The following is a 24,665-nucleotide window of genomic DNA, read 5'->3' as shown; positions in this document are numbered from 1 at the left end:
GATCCTTGACTACCTACTACACTTAGAACAGGCTGGCCTGTTGTTCTTCTCTAATAGTCCACTTCACGGTAGCTTCAGCTTGCCGCCTACCTGTACAGTTGTCAAGGTAGATTTAAATCAAGGCGATTTAAATCACTAGGTGGAAAGCCTTTATATAAATCATCGATTTTAATCAACTTTTCCATTTGTACTTTTATTTTCTAAAGAACGGTCCATTGTCATTGGTTCATATAGCAATTAAAACAAGTTGATTTACAGTGAAATAGAGCCTTTAGACTAGATTTGGTGCATCTTTTTGCTACTTAGGAAGGTACACTATAACTATACACATTTAATTAAGCAATTACATAGCTTAATATTTTCAGATTCTTATTGTACATTTTTAGTATGTTAGAAAATGGTGAATGATATTGCTTATTTACTAGATAATTAACTTTTGGTCATGATTTGTGTCAAGCTTCATTAGTATGGTAACTGTAATTTAAAAAAATCAATTTTTTAAAGCAACCTTAAATGTTTTGGGTACATAAGCTCTTAGCAAAAGATTTTTCACATTTACAGCTAAATGAGTTATTAAAGGAACAGAAGGATTAACTGTAGTCAGTGAATTAAGATGGTAATTGCAGGTCAGGCGCATTTGAAAATTTTCCCAGGCTAAGTGAAAGTGATTGGAGCTTAAGTTCCTACTTGCCTAAGGCTATGTCTACACTAAAGAGCTTACAGCAGTGCAGCTGTAAGATCTCTAGTGTAGCCGCACTAAGCCGATGGGAGAAAGCTCTCCTGTCTACATAACTACCGCTGCTCATTGGGGGTAGATTAATTATGTTGATGGAAGAAGCTCTCCCACCGACATAGCGTTGTCCACACCAGCGCTTATCGCAGTGTGACTTATGTTGCTTAGGGGTTTGTTTTTTTCACATCCCTGAGCGACATAAGTTATACAGACATAGGCTATGTCGACACTACCACTTAAGTCTCTTGAAAATGAGACGAGTCTCCTAAGTTACTTAGTCTGTCCTTCAAACTTTTAGAACTGATAGATCTCATCCTCTCCCCCCTCGTTTTTATTCATAAACTGGAAGAGAAAAGTATTAATTTTCCTATTTTTTTCAGGTCCCAGTTGATTTCTCAACTTTGAATGACTTTGTCCAAATGAAGAAAATATTCTGTGTGCCTGCAGAAGAGGCTACTACTGTAAAAAGCTGGTTCAGCACTTCAGTAAACTCTGGTCCCAGCTGCTTAACTAGTGATGCACACCAGTACAATGGTGTGACTTTCTTAGCAAACATATGCTGCTTGAATGTTTCATTTCCAGCCCTGAAATTTATTATGATTGATTATTAGATGCCCATACAATAGTAGCATCTTCTTCCGCAGTGAGGCATTTACCCTAGTAATTTGAGTTGAGAATTTTGCCAAGAAAATGAGGTGAAGTACTGGATATTTCTTTCTTCAATGTCTCTTAAGTTACTTCTAAATTTCAACAGCATTAGCAGTACAGTAGCAATCTTTCTGCAGCTTGTCCAAGGCTATGGAAATAGTTTTCAGTATATTCAGCTTATCTTCTACATTTCTCTTTAGTCCAATGTTGACTACTTTGGCTGTGTTAGTTCCATCTATTCTGGCATGATTTTCTTCACAAATTGTCATCTGAATAGGCCAGTTCTTAATAAATAGCTCAAAACAAGTCAACCACTGAATTCCATCATACATCTTGGAGATGAATTAGTTGGGATCATCCTGCTCTCTTCAGTGAAGCTGAAGCAAAGTGGTTGTTACAGAAAATGTTGCAATTTCAACATTTTCCTTTATTCCTGGAGTTGAACTTAAGTCTTTGGCTAAAAGATGCATCAGATGAGCACTGCAGCCATACGTTATAAGCTTCAGGTTCCCTTCTTCAAGCTTTCTTGTCTTTGCTCCATTTTGCAGCATTGTCTGTGACAAAGCTACATACGTAAGGCTTGAATTTTTGTTCAGTTTCTTATAGCTTTTACTGCTGCTACTTTTAAATATTATGCTGTATGGTCATTTCCTGATGTATCACTTTTTTCTGCAAGATAGAAAACCCCATCTTTTGTTTCATACAAACACATTGCTGGAACATTGTGTACATTGCTTCACCCCCAAAGACTCAGATTAATGAATTTCCCATCAATGTTTTTTGCACATATTTTTTTTTCCTCATACAGGAATCTTCCAGCAATGTTTGCTCTGCTGGTTGGAGAGTAGCCTGGCTGTAATGATTGAATCCTATGAAATGCTTGTCCCGAACAAGATAAAAGGGAGAATTTATTGTGTAAATGAATTGTGAGCAATCTTTTCATCTATAGAGTCTCGCTGGAATTTGCTGGTCTTGATTAGGAACTCATCCATGTTTTTATTGGATGATTGAAGAAAATCTTTTGTTTAAATACAGATAATTTACTATCTGATGTATGCTTAGTTGCAGTACTACGTGTGTACCAGCAGATGACTGAAGTTGTAGACATTGCAGATGATGGACGTTCATAACGCGTTATGTCTAAGCTGGACCTTGAAACAAAATGGTAAAAAAAAGTCAGTCACTTTTACTCAGCGCACTGCTTTTTTTTTTTAAGACTGTAAATGAAAGATTCTGCTTACTACAGCTATTTTTACCACGGTTGATATGATATAATTTATTCTAAACCCAGTTTTATAGGGAAAATAATAAATCATACGGGTTATCTAAACCTATTTAAATCCTTATCTCTAGCAACACACCGAACCGCTTAAAAAACCCCTATTTTAAACATTAAAATTAATAAGTGACTAATAAACATTGCTTTTAAACAGGAAATCTTTACTTAGGATGTTTGATTATATTGAGCAATAAAAATAGTCAGAAGTCCTGTAGTAACAGTAAAAATGCAGCTGATAAATACTCCCACAACAAAGTAATATACCAATTATGTTTTGAACACACACATATTGAAATTCATAAGTGTAATCCACCCAAAACACAATTTATGACAATAATCTGTTATCATTTACTAGCACAGTAAGACATGGTAGGCAGTCTATAACAATGGTCCAAAAATATGTTTACTAACCAGTTGATCCTGATTGTTGAGACTTGTCCACATCATCTTCAAAGTCATTGCCTTCTAAAGAATATTTTTCATATTATTTCATTCTGACAACCAGGTCTTGCATCTCTTTGTTGCACTGTTTATTTTGACAAGTGTTCCTTTTTTACCTAGAAATACAGAAATTCCTTGAAAATATTCCCATGTTAGTCCTTTTTATAACTTCTAGCCATGGCAGTTTTTTCCCCTTCAGTTCCCAGGTGTTGAAATCAACGCTAGAGGCTGCACTCTGAAAAATGTGGTTCCTTTTCCCCCACAGTGTCCTGCTCTGCTACCAGTGTTGCTCATTGCTGGTTATGCACTCCTTCTCCTTTGTTACATAACTCCCCCACCACCAGAGGGGCGGAGAGGGGGAGGGAGGAAGAATTAGCAATCCAAGACTTCTGCTGTGTAACCCACATGCCTTTTACACTGTGTATTAAACTCCCAAGGTCACAGCTTTTCTCTGACCTTGGATGGGTAGATGCTGCCACCACCCAAGTGCAAAAACCCTTTTTAAAACCCAGGAAGGTGCACTTGGGAATTCTTTCCTGTGGGGTACCCTCAAGCCCTTTCACCCCCCTCCCCCCTCCAGGGAAGAGCTGAGAAAGAAAACAAAGGAAATCAGCTATTGCTACCAGCTAATTAAACAACATATACACAAACTTCTTAGGGACACAAAAATCCAATCCTGTTCTTTAAAAAAAAAAAAAAAAAAAAAGACATCTGGAATTTAGGCTTTTTGCTAGGTTTAAAAAAAAAATTACAGGGATTAAGCATCAAGATAGCTTCTTGAGGTCCAGTTTAAAGGTTACAAGCAAAATAAAAGCTGGGGTTAGCACAGAGGAGTCCACAAGCCATAAAGAAATAAAAGAGAGAAACCTAATCGTGTCTTCCTAGACATTTCCTGATCTACTTAAGTATCTGGAGTTTCAAATGAGTAGTTTCTAGGTATGATATGACGATTTTCATACCTGGCCCAAAGCTTTTTACAGCATAGTTCCAGCCCTGTCTCTCCTCCGGGAGAACAACACAGACAGACAAAGGAGAAGTTTTTTCCCAATTTTAAACAATTCTAGCCTTCCCATTGGCTCTTTTGGTCAAGTGCCCACTCCCTTCCTTTTACCTATGGACTTTTTAAGTCTTTACAGGTAAAGCAAGTAGAGAACAGCTACTAACGGGTTTTATAGCTAACTGGCTGGCTGTGTGTCCATAAAAGGAAGCTACCCCCCACTTCATTTATCACAGAAGGCAAGTAAGGAGAAGCTATAAAATAGAAGTAGGATAGCAACCAGGTAGGCTCAGTGGAGATCCTGATGGAATACATGAGGGTATCTCCCAGAGTAAGAGGCCAGGTCCCAAAGCCTGTGATAACTTTGTCGTCTCTTGACTCAGTAGCACTTGGGTCCTCCGCAGGCTGAAGCCTTAATACAGTACATGATCTATTGTGCCATATTTATAAAGTCTGACTTCAGAACTTTGGTGTTGTCCCCCAATATTTTGTTATATAGAAAAGCAGCCTTTAACTCAAAGTTTTTGATAGAGGCTCATAGATTCAGTATATTAATTTTCTTATATCAATGTTTAAAGAGATTATAATAAGTTTAGGCCTTAACATATTTGTATTAAATTCAGATTTCATTTTTAAACAGGTTCATTTTTAAAAAGAATAACTTCTTATAATTTAAATTATAATCAATTTAAATTCAAAAAATCCAGAGTGAATACTGCTTGCCAGTCCCCTGCTGTAGGAACCACATTGACACTTACTGGAAGAAGAGAGAGAGGTTACTTTCCCTATGATAACTGTGGATCTTTGAGATACTTCTAATCAGTGTGGATCTCATGACCCACCCTCCTCTTCTTCCTTTTTCTGAGTCTTCAGCAGTAACTAAGTTCTGTTTGCAAGGGGATGGAGGGAGGGTAAGGGCCTCTCTACTATTTATGACCTTGCATGGGGGCACAGGCTGTATGGGCGGCCTTGACAGACACTGCTATTGAAAAAACTCTGATATCACATGCTCCTCGTGTGCCCTGCAGTGAACCACACTGACTATAACTTTTTGAGGAACCAGTTACTGTAGGGCAAGTAACTGTTCTTTACCTACAATTTATCCTTTTCCCTGTCTCTTGGAGAGACAGAGGTAGATATCAGTCTTTTGCCTTGTTAGTTGTAAGTAGATCTTGCCAAAACCTGGGATTTTTGGTTCACAAGAGATTTTGGCAATTCAGAACTTCTCGAAACAGAAGCTCCTCCCTCCCCCCCCCCCCCAAATGCTTTGGAAACAACACATGGTGTTTCCAAAATGAAATTTGTTCAGTAGGATCAGCAGCTGCTCTGTGAAAATGACATTCTTACAATAGCAACAGTGAAACTGACCTGAGAGTCAGTTTCACTGAGCCCTTGCAGGGCTCCCAGGTTCCACAGCACTGGGGCAGCCCTGCCACGCAGATTTCCCCTAGGCAGGGGACATGAGGACTTCCAGACTCCTGGGCTGTCTAGAATCCCAGGAAGCCAACTGGTCCTTGAATCTGGAAGCCTTCGAGTCTTTGGCCCCAGGGCAGTCTGCATAGTGGGGTTGCCCTGGAACTGTAGACCATGTTAACCCAACCCAGGAATTCCAGGCTCCCTGTTCAGTGACAGTGAGCCTAGAAGCCCTGGTAGCTCACAGGGCTTTCAGGCTCACTGTCAGATCAGGATGAGGAGGTCATGCTTAGTGGTTGGAGCAGGAGTCAGGCTGCCAGGTATTGGAATCCGGGGTCAAAGGCTAGATGTCCGAGTCCGAGGCCAGGAATCGGAGCTGAGAGTCAGAGCCAGGTTATCTGGAGTCAGGCAAGGCTGGGTCCAAGGCAGGAGCAGGGAGGGAGCAAGGCTACGAACGAGCAGGCACAAGAGCTGTTGCAGCTATGGGCAAATGTTTGAAGAGCCACCAAACTGCTGCTTCTGGGCTTAGGAGCTGGTCTATTGACTTTTCCCAACAATAATACAGAGTAGCTAATCAGGCAGCCTGCTACAGACGAGCTGCACTTGTTGCCCAGAGACTGCTGCAGGTCCAGATTCCTTACACTCCCAGCTTCAAGGTAGGGAGCCTGGAAACCCTGGCATGGTTGGGCTGTCCCAGAGCTGCAGACCCTACAAGCCTGGGGTCCTCAGCCCCCAGAGCAGATTGCATGGCAAGTCTCCGTATCAGTCTGTCAGGCAAGCTGGCAGAGAACCCTGCCTGTGGTTGGCTGAAAGTTCATTGAACCAGACTTGGTTTTTTGGTGAGAAATTTTGGGTTCGAGCAGGTATTTTCCAGCACAACTGTTTCATCAGAAAATTTCTGACCAGCTCTAGTTGTAACCTGCTTCCCACCTTTGCCTCCTGTCTACCTAAATTGTAACTGTTAGCATTCTTGCTCTCTCAGCACTTCAGCCTCATCGCATATCTCCCCTTTTCCCCTTAAAATCCTTTTACTGGCTTCTTGTCTTTCGCCTCATCAGATGCAAGCTCTTTGTCCTTGCTTTCAGTTCCTTATGTAATCTTGTTGCACATATATCTCAGCTTTCATTTATTTCTTTCCTCCTCCCTTGGGCCCTGGCAGTCTTCCCAATCTTCTCCCCTTACTGCTCCCTTTTGTCTGTCTTCCACTCCTAGTTTTATGCCCTCTATCGTCCTGTGTCGAGAGCAGTCTCTTTTCTGCTTCTATGTATTCTTGTCCTTCAAATGCCTCCTTAAAACCCACTTCTAGGAATACTTTGTCTTTTTCCCAAATCATGTCTTCAAATCTTTTTTGCCTTATACTGTAAGATACATAGGTAGATAGAGATATATGAAGTGATTTCTAATAAACATAATCAATGCTTATTTGTAATGAGTGCAATTCAGCACCCACAGCCTGTTCCCTCAACTCTTCCTTTTGTGTCTTATAGGTAATAATTGGATAATTATATATTTCTAAAGTTTTCTAACCTAGATGAAAAACGACTGTTCGCCTTTGTGTATACTTACACAAATGTCATCCCAGTCACAAATTCTCTGGCAGCATTGTTTACTTTACGCTTCAAGGCAGCAGTGACACACCTATCATTGTTCATTTTTGAATGTATTGCTTAGCCTGCTGATATTCATTCACCTTTAACATCAGCATACTGATGTTCATCATGCTTTCATCATGGTGCACACACAGACACCAGTGGCTTTTAGTCTGTTGTTGAAAATGTAAAAGGATCCAAATTTCTTTCCAGAAAGAGGGAAGTATTCAGAGCATATGCTTTAATGTAGTTCACTGCTCGTATAACATCCACCACACATTAAGGCACATTAGCAATGTCTTTGCAGCTAGGACTTGATGATAGATTCCACAATGAGTGACAGTCACATTAGGTGACATGCACTTTACCTTCTGCTGAAAGCCGGACCGTGCACCTATCATGGCCCGAGCACCATCAGTACAGATACCACAAAGATTTTTCCACTCAGTGCCATTGCTTTTGAAAAAGGCATTTACCTTATTGAAAACGTCCTATGCTGTTGTTTCAAGTTGTTCACAGAATAAGAACTCATGCTTAACATCCCCAGCATTAACATACTGTATGAACACTATCAATTATGCATAGTTAGTAACATCAGTAGTTTCATCAAGTTGCATGCTGAACATACTGAAAGCAGAATGTTTAATTTCATGCACAGCTTGTTCTTTGATATCTTCAGACATCTCACATATTCTGCGTTTCACAGTATCATTCGACATAGAAAGTATATTAACCTTTTTGGCAGTATCATTGCCAAGCATAAGTGACACAATCATAGATGCCGACTCCATGGGTGCTCCAGGGCTGGAGCACCCACGGGGAAAAATTGGTGGGTGCTCTGCACCCACCGGCAGCTCCCCACCCCACTCACCTCCGCCCCGCCTCCTCCCCTGAGCACGCCGCCATGTCCTGCTTCTCCCTCCTCCTTCCCAGAGCTTGCGTCGCGAAACAGCTGTTTCATGTGGCAAGCCTGAGAGGGAGGAGGAGGAACACGGTGCGCTTGGGGGAGGAGGCGGGGCTGGGGCGGGGATTTGGGGCAGGGGTGGAGTTGGGGCAGGTCGGGAGGCGCAAGCACCCATCGGCACAGAAAAAAGTTGGCGCCTGTGGACACAATGTCTTTGCATGCTGGCAGAACAAGCTCCTCACCTATCATATGCAGCTTTTTGGTACAAGCGATTCATAGCGACACAACATAAGAGGACTCCATAGCTGAGGACGTTTGCTGTTGGAAACCTCCATCTGCATCAAGCCTGGCTTTCTTTGTTGCTGCTTCTCTGCATTTGAAAAAATCCACATTTTGATTTTTATGCTCTGGATGTCTAGTTTCAAGATGTCGCTGCAATTTGCATGGTTTCATCAGTTTATCAGACAAAACTTTGCTGCAAATGATGCATTGCGTTTTTTCAATACCATAGGTGACAATGCTGGTAAAACTGTATTTAATGTAAGACTCTAAATACTTTAGTGTTTTAGCAGTAGAGGGGACCATTGTTTTCAGGAAAGTATGCTTCTGGATGTCTGACTATTAAATAATAAAGTACTTTTTCAGCTGTTGAACAATCAAGCCAATGGTGTTTCAGTCCCAGGGCTGGCCTTAGGGAAAAATGACATGCTGGGCAAACTTCTATTTGGTGACTTTTCTTTGGAGGCGGAGCAGGACTGAAGGTGGAGTGCAGTTGGGGTGGAGCTGGGGTGGAGGGGCTGGGGACTATGAGCCAGTCGCAGGATGGGGATCAGGATTCACGGCTCCATGCGTGGTCCGACTCCAGGCTGACAATCCTGCATGTGGCCGGGCTCACAGCCCCACACCCAGCGGGGGTCGGGACTCTCAGCCCTGCGTGTGGGCAGACTCTGGGCTGACAACCCAGCCCGTGGCTGGTGGTCGGGTCGGGGCTCACAGCTTGTGACTCCCACATAATCACCTCACAATCCCCTGAGGGGTCACAACCCCAAGTTTGAGAACCCCTGTTTTTAGGAGACATTCAAACAATATGCTATAGTCAACTCATTTGATTTTTCTTGGGGGACAGCAGGAACATCTGCTGAGTTTGACTGACCAAGAACTTAAGTAATGGAGATGGTTGTAGCATCTGATGCCAAAAATCTTCAAGGCAACATGTATGAGAGAATGGAATCTTCATAATTTGACATTTATAACAGTTCAAGTCTCAAATAAAGAAAGAGGTTAGAGAAATTATGGGGAAAAGGGTGACACATATATGAATATGTTCAGTCGTTAGGGTATTGGAATGTGATTAATAACAAACGTAACAAATTGTTAGACGTTTGTTACCGAATGATCTGTTGGTGATTATGGTGCTTACTAGTAGAAATGGGTCTCATTCAAGAAAATAGTTAATTTCTCATTAGTTAGTAACTATATGACTAGTAGTACTACTACTCATTACTAACTAACTATTATTGCTAGTTTTTCAACAGAAAGGAAAAATTTGGCCCAAATTAAAATAATATTGTTTAAAAAGAAAAAAGTTATGGAGAGAAAAAAGGTCCAAGCTTCAGAATCAAAATGGGTTAGCACTACTGAAAAGCATATTCTGCACTTGACATCATATAACATCAACAGTTCTGCCAGAAATGGTTTATTGAGCTTGCCAAAGGCATACTTACAGTATATTTTTAAAGTAAAGTTCCCATCTGTCTTGCTAGTTGAGTTCTGATATTTTTCCACATGAATCATTCCAACTGAAACATATGTAATTTTTTCACATGCATTTTGAAGTTAGAAAGTGCTGTAATGTTACCCTATTTGAGGTTGGGAAAGTGATTTGGCATGTGGGATGTAATTAGGTGGAGAAGGAAAGGGGGGTGGTTGTGTTTCGGTTTTTTTGCTTGTCTGAAGAATTCCAATTCTAGTAGGAACATTTTTTTTTTTAATGGTAGATTGAGTATGTACACACCCATTTGTCAAAGCTCCTTAAATAGTCGGATAATAAGGTGATAGCTGCGATATTAAAAATTTGACTAGAATAAAATAAATTCTGATGCCTGTAGCACTACCTCAGCCACTAGATCACCTCTGTGATCCTCAGTTGTTCCATTCATCTGTAGAGGTGGCAGAATCTCTTTTCTGTGCAGTCATAATCTTCAGTTCTTTGCACAAGAGTCTGAAGATCTGACATTTTAATTCTTTCCAATAAGTAGATGACTCTGTCCTTCATATTTACGCGGACAATGAGGAGTACCTTATGTTATGCAGTCTTTCTAATACTGGACAGTTTTCTTCTTCCCGTAGTGAGGTTTTCCTTCTGACATGCAGTATGCTGTCCTGCCTTCAGCTTGCAAAACAATTGTCCACATTTCTGAACATTATTACCTACTGGTAGAACAATCTGCAGCTGCTCTCAGTGCCAATATCTTTTCTTCTATCTCTTAAGAGTGTTTTCTCTCTGCTCATTGTCCTTGTTGGCATTACATTTTCAAAAGTGACTGAGTGCCTCAATATTTGGGTGCCCAACTTTTGAGACCCCTCTAAAAAGGTATGATTTTCAGAGGACAAGTGCTCAGCATTCTGAAAATCTCAGGCCTTTTAAAATTAGATTGAGCTCCAGAATATAGAAGCATTCAAAATCATTAGTCACTTTTGAAAATTAAGGCCTTAGTCTCTACTCAGATCTTCCCTCCTTAAAGTCATCTAGAAATCGGTGATTCTTTGAAGGTTTGAGATAAAAAGTTTTGTAGATTTGACTTCTTCTCATCCATATCTTTGCTTTTTTCTAACTATTCCCTTTTGCCACTTCTCTATCATTGCGGTCTCTGCCTTTATGGTCTGTGCTTGTTTCTTGCATTCTGCAGTGCTACCTTTTACAAAATCTTATACAGAATATTTCTAACAGCCAAGTTGAGTTCATAGACATTTAAAAGTCCATGTGCTATATCTAGCAGGGCACATACCTGCCTTGAACCTATTGAAAGATATATATTTTAGATTTTGAATTCTTCTACATTTTTAAAATTTTGAATTTTTGAGGAATTGTTTAGCAACTGGCAGCTATATAAACCATGTAACATTTTACTGTCGCCAACTATTGTTCTGCTCCTGTTTCCATTGAAGTTGATAACATTCTCGATTTCTGTGTGAGGAAGATTAGACCTGTGCATCCAGTCTTGGGAAACTTTGACTGTTCTTAAGCCCCATTCATAGGCAGAAGAACTAGGGATGCTGGGGTGCTACAGCACCCCCAGGTTTTATGCGGGGCTCTGGCCACTGGCCCCACGCCCGGGGGGCTCCACTCCCTGGCCCGGAGCTCAGGTCCCAGCCACTGGCCCCGCGCCTGGGGCTCTGCGCCTGGGGCTCCACTCCTAGCCCCGTGTCCATGTCCAGCTGTGGCCCCAGCCTTGGTCCCCTTACCCTTGTCTAGGTCCCCCACTCCCGGAGACATGGCCCCAGCTCTGGGTGATGGCGGGGCATGTATAGGGGTAGGGGAACATGAGGTAAAAAGTAAAAAACTGCTTTCAGCATCCCCACTATTAAAAGCGTTCCAGTGCCACTGACACCATTAGCTTCACAAGAGGTGATGAGCATTTCTTGTCAGAATGAGACTTCTACAGGTAACTTGAGCATTCTTCTCATCCCAAGGTAGTCGACTCAAATTGACAGCGTTGGTAAATATTAAGTCAGAAAATTTGGTTGCCTACAGATTTGCAAAATGTGTTGATTGTACTACAGTTCCTAGTGGATAGATGTGTACGAAGCCATGGATTTGAGTAGGCAGGAAACTGCATTGCACTTTCATACCTACAAGCAGCACCTTCAGAACAGAATTGATACATGTTACTGAAGAAGAGAGTGGAAGAAATTGGGCTTCTACATAGGGATAATGGCCAAGCATACCTCTTGTGTTGAATAAATGATAAATAAATAAAACATATTTCAGGTCTCTGATGTGGACAAATAGAGGAAATAGGCCTCCCAGTCTGTCAGTCCAGCAATTTTTAAAGTATTATATTTCCATTAAAAATACATTATCAAAATGTCAATCAAATGACAAACACATTTGAAAGATCATTATAATATCTTTGCAGAACCTAAAATACATTTACTAGTATATCTATTGGAAAAATTGCTTCTTGGATTTGGAGACAAACAGGTAATTGCTGTGTAAATGAATATTAATTGTTACTGAAAATCTTGTATGGGTTCTCCAGCCTCGTTGATACTTTTTTTAGACTGTCGAAAATAAGACTTCGATGGTATATAAACCCACACCAAGAACAGGCACCAAAAGATAGAAAAGGACAGATTTAATTCAGTAAGGTTCATCCAGGATATTGCAGGAAACTGCCATAACTATCACACTATGATTCGGTTTCTTTTGGAATTAAGAACATAGACTGTCGATCCTAATAGCTGTACTAAAGACTTTGAGTATTTCAACATGAAGGTATATGGGATGCATGGAATGATTCTACATCCTGGTTCACATACTACAACTCTGAAAATATTCAAAAGTTGCATTAGTCTTTTTTCTCATCATCTGCATTTCGCCTTGTCACAAAATAATGGAATTTCATTTTGGGAGACTGGTTAAAGCCAGCTTTCCAAAGAACAGATGGGGAAGAAGAAAAGGGATATAATATAGAAAAAGATAAAGTGAGAAAGAATGAGACAATAAACAGCTGAATCTTGAATTCCCCCCTCCAGTAAACTTGTGGGGGACAGACACCATACATTTGATCCAAATTTTCTATTAAAAATTTTAACTGAAATCTGCTAATGCAGTGGTACATCAGCCTCTACATAGATCTCATTTGCAGACAACATTTTTGTTTTTTTCAGTGCTAGTATTTGAAAATATTTTGTGAATAATGTATGTCTGATAAAAATCAAGAGTAAAACTACAAGACAACTAGAGATATTTAAATACTGAATAATAGAAAAGAATATAAAACCCTGGTTTTGTGAGTGCTTGTGGGTTTTTGTGAGTGCTTATTGAAAGAAGCATCAATGTGTTTTGTTTCTGAACTGATTTGTTTTACAGTCTTTTTAATATTGCGGTTCTAAATGCTTTGGGTTTAAGTCAAGTAAAAATAGTATCTGTTCTTATTAGTTTAATATCTGATCTGCGCCTTGGAAGAAAGCATATTTTTGTCTGCATAGCTGAGCACCCAAGGTTATTCCAACCCTTTTTGGAAGAGAATTGGCAGTGTAAAATACTTCAGGGTGCAAATCTCAATTTAAAGCACCTATTATAGTTAAGTCAGAGTATTTTACACATACAGTATGCTGTCCTCCTTCCTGGGAAATCCACATGCAAAAGGTTGAGTAATATAGGTTAAACGTGTGAAGTCCTGTGAGGGGGTCTTAGAAATCAGTTTTAATAGACATTTCATCTTTGTTTAGGTTCCAATCCTGGGATTGGATCTGTGTCCTGAATTAGTAAAGACTTTCTTCTCCCACAATGCACACAAGAAGTGAACATATAAAAATATTTGTGTAACTCAATATAAATCCTTCCTCTGGTCTTCCCAGTGCATGAATCCAGAAAAGGTTTATCTTTTGGATTGTAAATTCCTACTCTAAAGAGCTATCTTCACTTTGTCTTGTTGGCACGGAATGAAATTATCTATCATTAGAATTTTATTTGCATTGTTCAGATTGAAAGTAAACACAAAGGTTAATGCTTTTATTAGATTGCAAACCCTGAATTCTTGCTAAAGCAAACACAAGTCATATTTTGGTCACTGAAAAGTAAGATTAATTCCATCATTACAGTCACCTGAAAATTGTGGCGTTTGGAAATTGAAATTTTTTATGTTCCCTCCCCTCCCCAATAATTTCTGAGCAGTATTTTGAATTTAGGCACATATGCGACTCTCCAATTGTGAAAGTGGATATATTTTGAAATTTTTTTTCACTTGGACATTATATTACTTCAACTTTCTGGCATCCTGGTCAACTGACCAGTACTTTGTAAGGAGAACGTGTTAATGTCTTAACCTAGTTTCTGGGACTGGTAATGGTAAATGTAAATAAATTTATGAAGCTACTTGCTTTTTAAATATTTATTTTGGTGGCTTGTTCCAAAACCTTTCTAACAGAATCTAAGAGTATCTTTGGGCACCTTGTCAGCATAATGCAAAATAAAATTTAGGGGAATGACCCACCAAAAACAAGCAAATATTGGTAAAGGTGCCTTATTTACAATACTAGGCTCTAATCCCACAGAAGGAGACTGCGATATTTATATTGAGGCCCATTGAAGTCAGTCGGACTCCATGCACGTGCAAAAGTCAGTGTCAGGGTATGTCTGCACAGCAATAAATAAATAAATAAATACCCGTGGCAGAGAGTCTCAGAGCCCTGATCAACTGACTTGGGTTCCTGGGGCTCAGACTATGTGGCTAAAAATAGCTGTGTGGATGCTGGGACTACTGGAACCTGGGCTCTGAAACCCAGGCTCCAGCCCAAGCCTGAACACTTACATGGCTTTTTTTAGCCTTGTAGCTAAAGCCGGTTGACCTGGGCCCTGAGACTTGCTGCTGCAGGTTGTTTGGTGGTTGGTTTTTTTTTGTTTGTTCGGTTTTTTATTTATTTGTTTGTTTGTTTGTTTATTGCTGTAGACAAACTACTAGTAAGTCTTGGTGGCCCTGATTCTGGTCCCACTGAAATCAGTGTTAAAACTCCCTTTGATTTCAGTGATGCAAGATTGGGCCCTGGCAAGGTCCATACAACGTGGAAATCTTTTTGGATTTCAAAGATCCAACTAGACTTTTTTGTCTTAATTTCCCAATTGTAGGAGTTCTAAAATGCAGCTGCCAGTATTTTAAGCACACTGCTATTTAATCCTCTTTAGGACAGATCTAGAGAAGGCGGTGGTAAAAATGTTGGTGGGTGTCAGCACTTTCTCTGTTGCTTCCTTGGGGAAGCTGTACTTATGGTAGTGGTGGGGAATTTTTGCAGGAAAAGAATGTTGAATCTACAATGCAGGAGCTTGAGGCTCACAGCTTTTGACGTTTGCATTAAAGTGTATGGAGCTGCCAGGTTGTCAGCCTAACTGTTTTAGGGTTTTAGTTTTATTAGTTTAATGTAACATTAGAAAAATAAATAAGCTTATTTTTCCTTCATGAAAACTTATAAAAAAATGTTTTCATATTTCCTCTGCTTCAGTTAAACTCAGAGTTGTTTCAACTCACTTTCTAAAGTTTCAGTAATCACCTGTGGGTAGAGGATCAATGTTCCCTTCCTTTTCTTTACCAGTGAAAATAAACAACGGTCTAAGGGCAAATGAATATACAACATCTTTCTCTTGATTTATAGAAGCAGAGTATTGCTAAGACCTTGACCTCTTTGTAGAACTGCACTTGATGTTTTTATAGAACCAGTCCATTTTTCAAAACGACAACCCAAACACTAGCGAAGTAGAGATTTTAAAGTAACACTGCTTACTATTGTTATCTATATTCAGAGGGAGACTTAACACAGAATAATTTTTTTTCCCTTTCTGGTAGCTACTTGTTTAAAAAGTTTCTAAAATAGGCAAATTTGTGGGGAAAGAAAAAATACTAAGTAGTTTATATTTGCACACCTTTTGTTCCTATGGGCGGAATTCCTAAATTGTGCACTTCATAAAAGAGAAACTTAGTACAGTTCTGTGCAAGAGTAGTAGGTCAAGGCAATCTTGGATAAACAACCTAATAACTGATGATGTGTTAAGTTGAAATAAAGCAATTTTGTTACTGGTAGTTTCATGCAAAAACAGTATTTTTACATCACTTGTATTTTTTGTTTGAATAAAATTTTGTGAAAAAATTGTTTGGGTTCCTTGGAATATAACTAGTTGTCTGATGTTTATCAATACTTGTGGCTTCAAAGCATTTAAAAATTGATACTATAAATACAGATTTAGTTTTAAGTTAATTTAGTTAGGTGATCACTATAGTATAAAAAAGCAGTTCATAGCATTTGACAGAATTCCTGGCATGATGCCCTTTATGAGTTTAGAGCTCAGAGACTTGGATTATCTTTTCACTATGTCAGAAATCCTCCAGAGACCTACAATATGGTATGTCTTTTTAAAGGAAAGTCCAAGAGAAACTTTTGGATACACCACTACCCGATATAATGCGACCCAATATAACACGAATTCTGATATAATGCGGTAAAGCAGTGCTCCAGGGGGGTGGGGCTGCGCACTCCGGCAGATCAAAGCAAGTTCGATATAACGCGGTTTCACCTATAACGCAGTAAGATTTTTTTGGCTCCCGAGGACAGCGTTATATCAAGGTAGAGGTGTATTTTGCACTTCTCCTGTGTCAGAGGGTTGAATAAATTGCTACATAGGAACATAGGACTCATCCTGGGTCATTGAGTCCAGTCCGCTGCTGTCATAGGCAACCCCTTCATATAATCTTCATGAATTTATCAAGCTCCATCTTAAAGCTAGTTAGGTTGTTCACCCCTAATATTCTGACTGGAAGGCTGTTCCTGAACCTCACTCCTTTGATGGTTAGAAACCCTCTTCTGATTTTCAGCCTAAATTTATTCATGACCAGTTTATACCAATTTGTTCTTGTACCAGCATAGTCCTTTATCTTATCTAGCTCTTCTCCCTCTCTGGTGTTTACTATGTATTTCTACATAGTCATAATCGGTATTGGGCATGCATTTCTGACGCTTTGATCAGATGACTTGAAATTTAAATACAAATATCACCATCCATTACTGAGTTTTATGTTTCACTGACGATTACAAGGCATTCACATACAATGGCGTATAGAAGTCACACAGGGCGTGTTACATATATCATAGCAACATCAAGATTGGATGTCTTTCTAAAAGATATGCCCTAGCTCAACTACAGATTGTTGGGTTAGACATAAGAATTCAAGGGTGAACTTCTGTGGCTGTGTTATGCAGGAAATCAAACTGGGTGATCACAGAGGCCCATTCTGGTCTTAAGATCTATGAAAGTTCTAATCTCTTCTTGGTTATTACACTGCTTCTTTTCACATTGGCTGTAGTTGTACAATACTGATCGATTTCACTGTACAGCTGTGAAACTATATCCAATACTATGTGAATCTAGGTATTTGCATACCAGGTTTGGTTAAATTAGGTTGCATAGCCACATTCTGCCAATATTTGTCTCAGATTAGCAGTTAATCTGTGAAACTTCAGTAGTAATAAAAATGTTAAAAAAATTTATTAGACTCTGAGCAGTTACTTTCATGTGGAAATCTGGTAAGCCATTCTCCAAATATTTAGCTTACTGATGAAGAAGATTTTTAGTGTATACAGCTAGGAACAGTCATGGCCCTGAGTTCTATTTCTAATTCTGCCGCTGTTTCACTGTGGAATATAGCAATGCTTTTAGCATCCCTCTGCCTCATTTATACACCTGTAAAATAATTTTAGTACAGCTTATCTACTGGTTAGTTACAAGATTGCTTTAATGTTTATGAAGTACTTTGAAGACATGTACCTAATCGTTTAATAAATGTTTGCTTTTTGTTTGTCTTGTCTGTGTAGATTGTAAGATTTTAGGGGCAGGGACTACTACTGCCTGTATGTTTCTAAAGGGCCTGGCACATTTTGGGCTGAAGTGTGTTCTGTTACGTTCCAAGCCAGAAGTGACTTTAAAAAAGTAATTAAAAAATAACCCAGCCGTCTTTGAGTTTTCAAAGTGTGGGGAAATAGTTACTCAGCCATTAACAATGTTTGTTTAGCTGATTTATTTGCACTTGAATAACCCCAGAACCTATTTGAATTTAAAACTTCAGACTTGGCATGTTCCATATACAATCTTCGGTAAGGAATGTGTGCTTTGCTAACTGTGAAGAACACTGGTTGAGAAACATTAACTAATGAAAACAGCACTCTGTGCATGTGCTGTATTTTATTCACATTACTAATTTCAGTGAGTAGGGAGTGAGTTTGAGAGGGACACACAATCTCCAGAGAACATTTGATTACTCTGGGGACACCTACATCTTGACTAGCCAGCCTTCCTCTTCATGCTTGCCCAGATTTTCCAATTATTCTCAGGTGGAAGCTGACATAACAATGTATTTCCATGTTTCTACCTTTCGCACTGCTGTGTAAAGTAGGCAAAGTGAGTAAGTCAGGCAAAGAAATCAGCATAATTTAGAGTTGCCAGGCGTCCAGTTTTTGACCGGAATGCTTGATTGAAAAGGGACCCTGGTGGCTCCGGTCAGCACTGCTGTCTGGGCCTCTAAAAGTCCGGTCAATGGCGCAGTGGGGCTAAGGCAGGCTCCCTGCCTGCCCTGGCTCTGCGCGGCTCCCAGAAGCAGCCGGCATGTCTGGCTTCTAGGCGCAGGGGTGGCCACGGGGGCTCCGCGTTCTGCCTCCGCCCCGAGCACTGGCTCCACAGCTCCCATTGGCTGGGAACCACGGCCAAGGGAAGCTGCAGGGATGGCACCTGCGGGGGCTGGCAGCGCGTGGAGACCCCTGGCCCCTCCGCCTAGGAGCCGGACATGCCTGCCGCTTCCTGGAGCTGCCTGAGGTAAACACTACCTGGCTGGAGCCCGCACCCCAACCCCCCACCCGAACCCCCTGCCCCAGCCCTGAGCCCCTCCCGCACCCAAACTCCCTCCCAAAGCCTGCACCCCCCCAACCCCCAGCCTGAGCCCCTCCCACACCCTGAACCTCTCATTTCTGGTCCCACCCCAGAACCTGCACCCCCAGCCAGAGCCCTCACTCCCTCCTGCACCCCAACCCCCTGCCCCAGCCCAGTGAAAATGAGTGAGGGTGGGGGAGAGCAAGTGACAGAGGGAGGGAGAATGGAGTGAGCGGGGGTGGGGCCTCAGAGAAGGGGCAGGGCCTCGGGGCAGGGGGTGGGGCAAAGGTGTTCGGTTTTGTGCGATTAGAAAGTTGGCAACCCTAGCATAATTTAGCATGGTTTTTGGTAGAGAGATGTGAAATGGGGAAGTAGGAGCCGCATAGACAACCTCTGTCATGTTGGAGAAACGTGTGCTATGACAGAAGAGATCCTGTAGACCACTGTTTGAGTAATAGGAGAAGAATAGAGTTGGTGCATCTCTGGAGATGGATAAAAAGGAAGATGGGGACCCTAACATTTTCTGGTTTTAGAGAGAGTTGGGAAAGACAGTACCAGAAAGAGAGAGCTTACAAGAGCAGAATGTAGACTAAACCTAAGGGAAGGGGATAATAATAATAATAATTAATAATATGTGTACAGGAAAATATATTGTGCTAAGGATCAGATTGTTCCCTCCATTTCCATGAATGGAGGAGCCTCCGATTTGAGGGGAGGGAGAGTGCTTTTTCTGCGCTTCATCCCATTGGTGCTTCCCAAAAGAGAGGAGCTATCAATTTTGTATGTAACTCCTGATTATATCCATAGTGTGTATTAATCCAGCCCTTTCATCCTTTTGCTTTCTTACCTAGAACCATTAGAAGATCATATTGTTATGATATTCATAAAATGTGTTCTGATAATGTGCAATGGTGTTTCTTGAATCACACTAACAGTAAACAGCCAAATGTTGATTGAAATTTTAGTAAAACTTATAATGTCCAGTAAAATACACTGGATTGTTGATTTAAGTCTGACTGGAAATTTGGGGACACAGCATACTTGTAGTAGCTACTCCTAACAATACCATGGAATTGGAACAAAACCAATGGTGTCATCAAGAATAGTGGGCTTTATGTTACAGTTCTTTTTTAGATGATAAATTAGCTCTATGGAATTAAATAAGTATTTCTGGTTAACATAATTTATGTTGAATTCATTAGAAGAGTTTGCATACTCCACTTTCAATTATAAACACTATCTTTATAAGATGAACTTTTCATTGTTCCAGAAGTGGTATAACCAGAGAGATCATCCAGAATATTTATAAAGTTTCACTGAAGTGGGAGGTGCATTAGTTTTATACCTGAGAGAGGGTTTAGAAACAAGAAATTGCAAGAAGCTCCCTCTCTTCAAGAGTCTGACTTATATCCTTTTGCTACATCCCTAGTCTCTTTTAGTCTACAAGCCTGTTTGCTACTCAGTTCTGTGAAAATAAGAGTGAAATAGTCTTTCCACAAGAATTTAGTTTTAAAATTAATTAGGTATCTAAGAATATACTGTGTTGTAAAATACTTTGTTGTCTCATAAGAATATTTTTGGTTTTCTTAAAGGAATTACCTAGAGTTCTGCTTATTCATCAGATGAACAGACATGATGATGCATGGACTATACTACCATTAATGCAAGAGTAAGTTTAAAATTCTGTACAGATTGTTGACTTTAATGCTTTTGTGTAAGTAAAAACATCAACACCTGTGAATCTCTTTTGTTTGTTCATTAGCAACGATTTAAAAATGGAGTTTTAACTTTGAATTTTTTTGCACTTCTTGGTCAATATTAAAAATGTTTCTTAAAAATAGTTTTCCAAAACAGTTTGCTCTTAAAATTCACTAAATCAGATAAAATGTTTATCAAATATAAAGAGATTTAAAAACGGGAAGTAATGTAACATAATTGAACAATCAGCTTCCTCCAAAAATCAGTTACTAAATTACTAGAAAAAGTGAACTAATTCAAAAGAAATATAGTTTTGTTCTGCACTACACTCTTAATGGCTTTGTTTGCTATACCAAATATTTCAGTTTTAATACGGCCCTTCTTCAGAGGAAGGGAATTCCTTCTCTTAACTTTTGTCACCTTATCTGGTCAACTTCACATTTACCTTTGTGACATGTCAAAACTTATTTTACTTGTTGCACGATAACTGTATTTATGCAAATAAGTTCACTGATAATATGTAAGGGGTCATACTATTCTGTAATAGCAGTAGATCACAAAGATAAATCTGATATAAACTGGTTGTATAATTATTATTTACATCCATGTACAATACCCTATGGCAGGTGGCAGAGTATAGGATACTATGTGGAGGTACAGAGTGATTCTGTTGACTCATCCTGGTAGCTAGACCAGGTAGGTCTCATTTATTCTGATGCACTGAAAGTATGACAGTCTCTCTGAGGTGAGAAAGGTAGGACAATGTATGTGAGGTCCTTCAGCTGGCAGCTACTAAGGTTTCTCCATGAAGAGTAGACCCAGGATAAGGTTTAGATTTGTAAGACAAGTCCTGCCCTGGGGAACGCATGTTAATTAATGAAGGTAAACACCAAGAAGGGGGTGAGTTTGAACTGTAACGCATTGTGTTGTACTGCATTAAAACTGAGATGGGGGATTGCATCTGTTTACATGCACCTGCTATCGTAGACTGTGAATGCTATTTACATGGGGTACAAAACAAACTTTTCCTAAATTTGGGGATGTATATGTACAAACCCTTAAAGATGCAAGCTAATTTCTCTGAAGGAGTCAAAGATGGGAAAACTCAGCTGACAGACTAAATGTCAGTGGATTCCAGGACTGGTTTTACAGGGTAATCTCAACAGATTTACATTTTACAGTATATTCCAAAAGGGCTAGACTTGGGTTCAGACTGTTCTAGTGGAAGTTAATTCTAAAAGTGAAAGTTCCAGTGATAACTGCAATGGGATCTGCATCATGAAAGGCTTTACAGATAGTAACCTAGCAACTTGAATTTCACCGGGAAGTGAATTGGTAACCAGTGCAGAAAAATTAGGCAATTTGCCAGCTAATGAGTCTTACAGTATGTGTAGGAGGGGTTCTTGCCTAACTATCCTGAAATTAAGTTCAGTCCTCTGATTCCAAACCTTCTAGAACATGCTAACCAGTGTAGGACTCCTGATGATTCATGTTGTTTTTCTTATTCTGTTCTGTAGTTTATCTTGATGGTGAAAATTATATTCTCCATTACTGTCCTCATCACTGTTCAAGAACAGGGATTACTTGCTGGAAAACTGTAGTATAAAAAAAAATTCATGACAAGTTGACTTGCTTTTAAGCAAGGCACTCATAGAGAAACTTGGGTTGAATTTCAAGTAAACCTTATTATTAAACAACTAAAATGCTAAGTCTGGTGAAAGTAAGCAAAAAGAAATAACCCTTACATAGAATATACACAGAAAATGTGTGCATTTGCTCATACCTCTTAAATGTAGTTTTGCATCTAATTTCCTGTAGGATATTTTTACAGTAATATTCCTATGATTTTAGTCCTAATTATACATATTCAGTTTTGCAATTATATATTTAAGGGGCTTTCTCTGAGAGGGTTGTGGTATATGGAGGAAATATGTATTTAGAGACTTTATATTACTGACTATATATATATAATTATACTTTATATAGAGACTTTGTATTGACTATATATTATAGAATTATACTTTATATAGAGACTTTATATTGAACTGGTCTTGCAAACATATATTAGAGATGAGGTGTTTCTTATACATCCACATACATAATTGTTTCAATCTGTTGTTGTCATGGAATCACAGACTCAGTGCTCTGGAACCGCTCTAAATGAAGTCAGACAGGACTGTAGTGCAGTGTGTCTCCCGTCTGGGCGCACTCTCACTTGGGCAAGCCTCCTCCGCTTCAGCACGTCCTGGGTCTGACCTCGGAGTGTTCAGCACCCCTGTTCACACCGTGAGCTTCCTGCAGGGAGTCCACCTGAATGGGACACATGGGGAAGCCTTATATGCCCCCCAAAGGGGCTGTGCACCCCAACTTTGCAGTCAGCAGTGACTCTCAGCCACCATTGTAAAACAGAAGGGTTTATTAGTCATCGGGAACACAGCGTAGAACAGATCTTGTTAGCAAAGAAAGCAGGAAGTTACAGCCAGGGGTGCCATTTCAGATTTTGGTGGGAGGGAGGCAACTTTAACTGTGATTCCAGGGGCTACTTAGGCACCTGAAAACTAGTTTTTTTGTGTGCAGATAATTTAGAAATTAGCTGACAGGAGCACTGTATCTAATTCCTATATAACGAAAGAAAATTAAATAAATATTAGCCCCACTTAGCTCTAATACTAACATGTTCTGACATCTTGTGTCAGGTCACTTAAGGGACACTGGTTAGGTTTAAAATTTTAATGTATGTTCTTACTTTGTTACTAAATCTTGAACACAACAATTGAAACAATTTTAGAAAAATCTAGATTACTTTCTATCACTTTTTTTCAGTTCACCAAGCTTGGAATAGATCATTTAACTTTTGGAAATATCCTACTCGGGCCAGGCCCTGTGAGTTTATACTGAACCTGCGTTGGGCTCTAGGAATGTTACCCCCCTACAAATATTAATAGACTAGAAACTGACTTTAAACAGGAGTGAAACTGACACTTTCCAGTCACTTTCTGACAGTATTGCCAACCCTAAATATTCAAAAATCATGAAACAGGCTCACCAAAAATCATGAGATTGACTTTAAAATTATGAAATTATGTAAAAATAATAGGTTTGGTGTTCTTTGTATTTGCCTTCTGCTTTTTGAACCTTGAGGGTACACTGGGGTCAAATTTTGAAGCTTTCTCCACAGCCACGAGGGTTAGAAACCATTTTTCTTTAAGAATGAAGGCTGAAATCATCACATATCCACTTGACTCCAAGAGCTGGGGTTTTAAGGAAAACAATAATGATCATGAGACTCATGACAAAATCATGAGAGTTGGCAACACTGCCTTCACTTCTGTTTAAAGGCTAGTTACTTTCCAGCAGGCTCTTAAACACAACACTACAGTGATTGAGTTGCAGTTTTCACAGGAGAATATTTAAAACCAAGCACCAAGAAAATTCCACATTTTAAAGTTGAAAAAAAAAATGGAGACTTCTCAGGTATATCAGGGCCACTGCAGGCAGGAAAGAAAAATAAATAGGCTCAGGAGCTCTGGGCATCTCTTCCTCTTGAAAGAAAGTTGGAGGGTCAAATCTTCTAGTCCTTAATCAAGTAAAACTTCTATTGCCATTAGCGCCCCCACTCATAGACATTAACATCGCAGTGAACATAGATTCATAGATTCTAGGACTGGAAGGGACCTCGAGAGGTCATCGAGTCCAGTCCCCTGCCCGCATGGCAGGACCAAATACTGTCTAGACCATCCCTGATAGACATTTATCTAACCTACTCTTAAATATCTCCAGAGATGGAGATTCCACAACCTCCCTAGGCAATTTATTCCAGTGTTTAACCACCCTGACAGTTAGGAACTTTTTCCTAATGTCCAACCTAGACCTCCCTTGCTGCAGTTTAAGCCCATTGCTTCTTGTTCTATCCTTAGAGGCTAAGGTGAACAAGTTTTCTCCCTCCTCCTTAGGACACCCTTTTAGATACCTGAAAACTGCTATCATGTCCCCTCTCAGTCTTCTCTTTTCCAAACTAAACAAACCCAATTCTTTCAGTCTTCCTTCATAGGTCATGTTCTCAAGACCTTTAATCATTCTTGTTGCTCTTCTCTGGACCCTTTCCAATTTCTCCACATCTTTCTTGAAATGCGGTGCCCAGAACTGGACACAATACTCCAGCTAAGACCTAACCAGAGCAGAGTAGAGCGGAAAAATGACTTCTCGTGTCTTGCTCACAACACACCTGTTAATACACCCCAGAATCATGTTTGCTTTTTTTGCAACAGCATCACACTGTTGACTCATATTTAGCTTGTGGTCCACTATAACCCCTAGATCCCTTTCTGCC

At 39.9% G+C, this 24,665-nt stretch overlaps 1 protein-coding gene across 1 annotated transcript in view; it reads left to right on the top strand.

The window, feature by feature from the left end:
* The window catches only part of B3GLCT (beta 3-glucosyltransferase), a 160,521-nt gene that overhangs the window by 68,267 nt on the left and 67,589 nt on the right, over positions 1-24,665 (top strand). The window contains exon 5 of the mRNA XM_065397585.1: positions 20,230-20,306. Coding sequence (XP_065253657.1) covers positions 20,230-20,306 — 77 coding nt within the window. The remainder of the gene's footprint in view (positions 1-20,229; positions 20,307-24,665) is intronic.

Source organism: Emys orbicularis, chromosome 1, assembly GCF_028017835.1.
Source record: "Emys orbicularis isolate rEmyOrb1 chromosome 1, rEmyOrb1.hap1, whole genome shotgun sequence".
Classification (NCBI taxonomy): domain Eukaryota; kingdom Metazoa; phylum Chordata; order Testudines; family Emydidae; genus Emys; species Emys orbicularis.
Note: the sequence above shows the minus strand (reverse complement) of the source record. Positions and strands in the feature narration are given on the sequence as shown.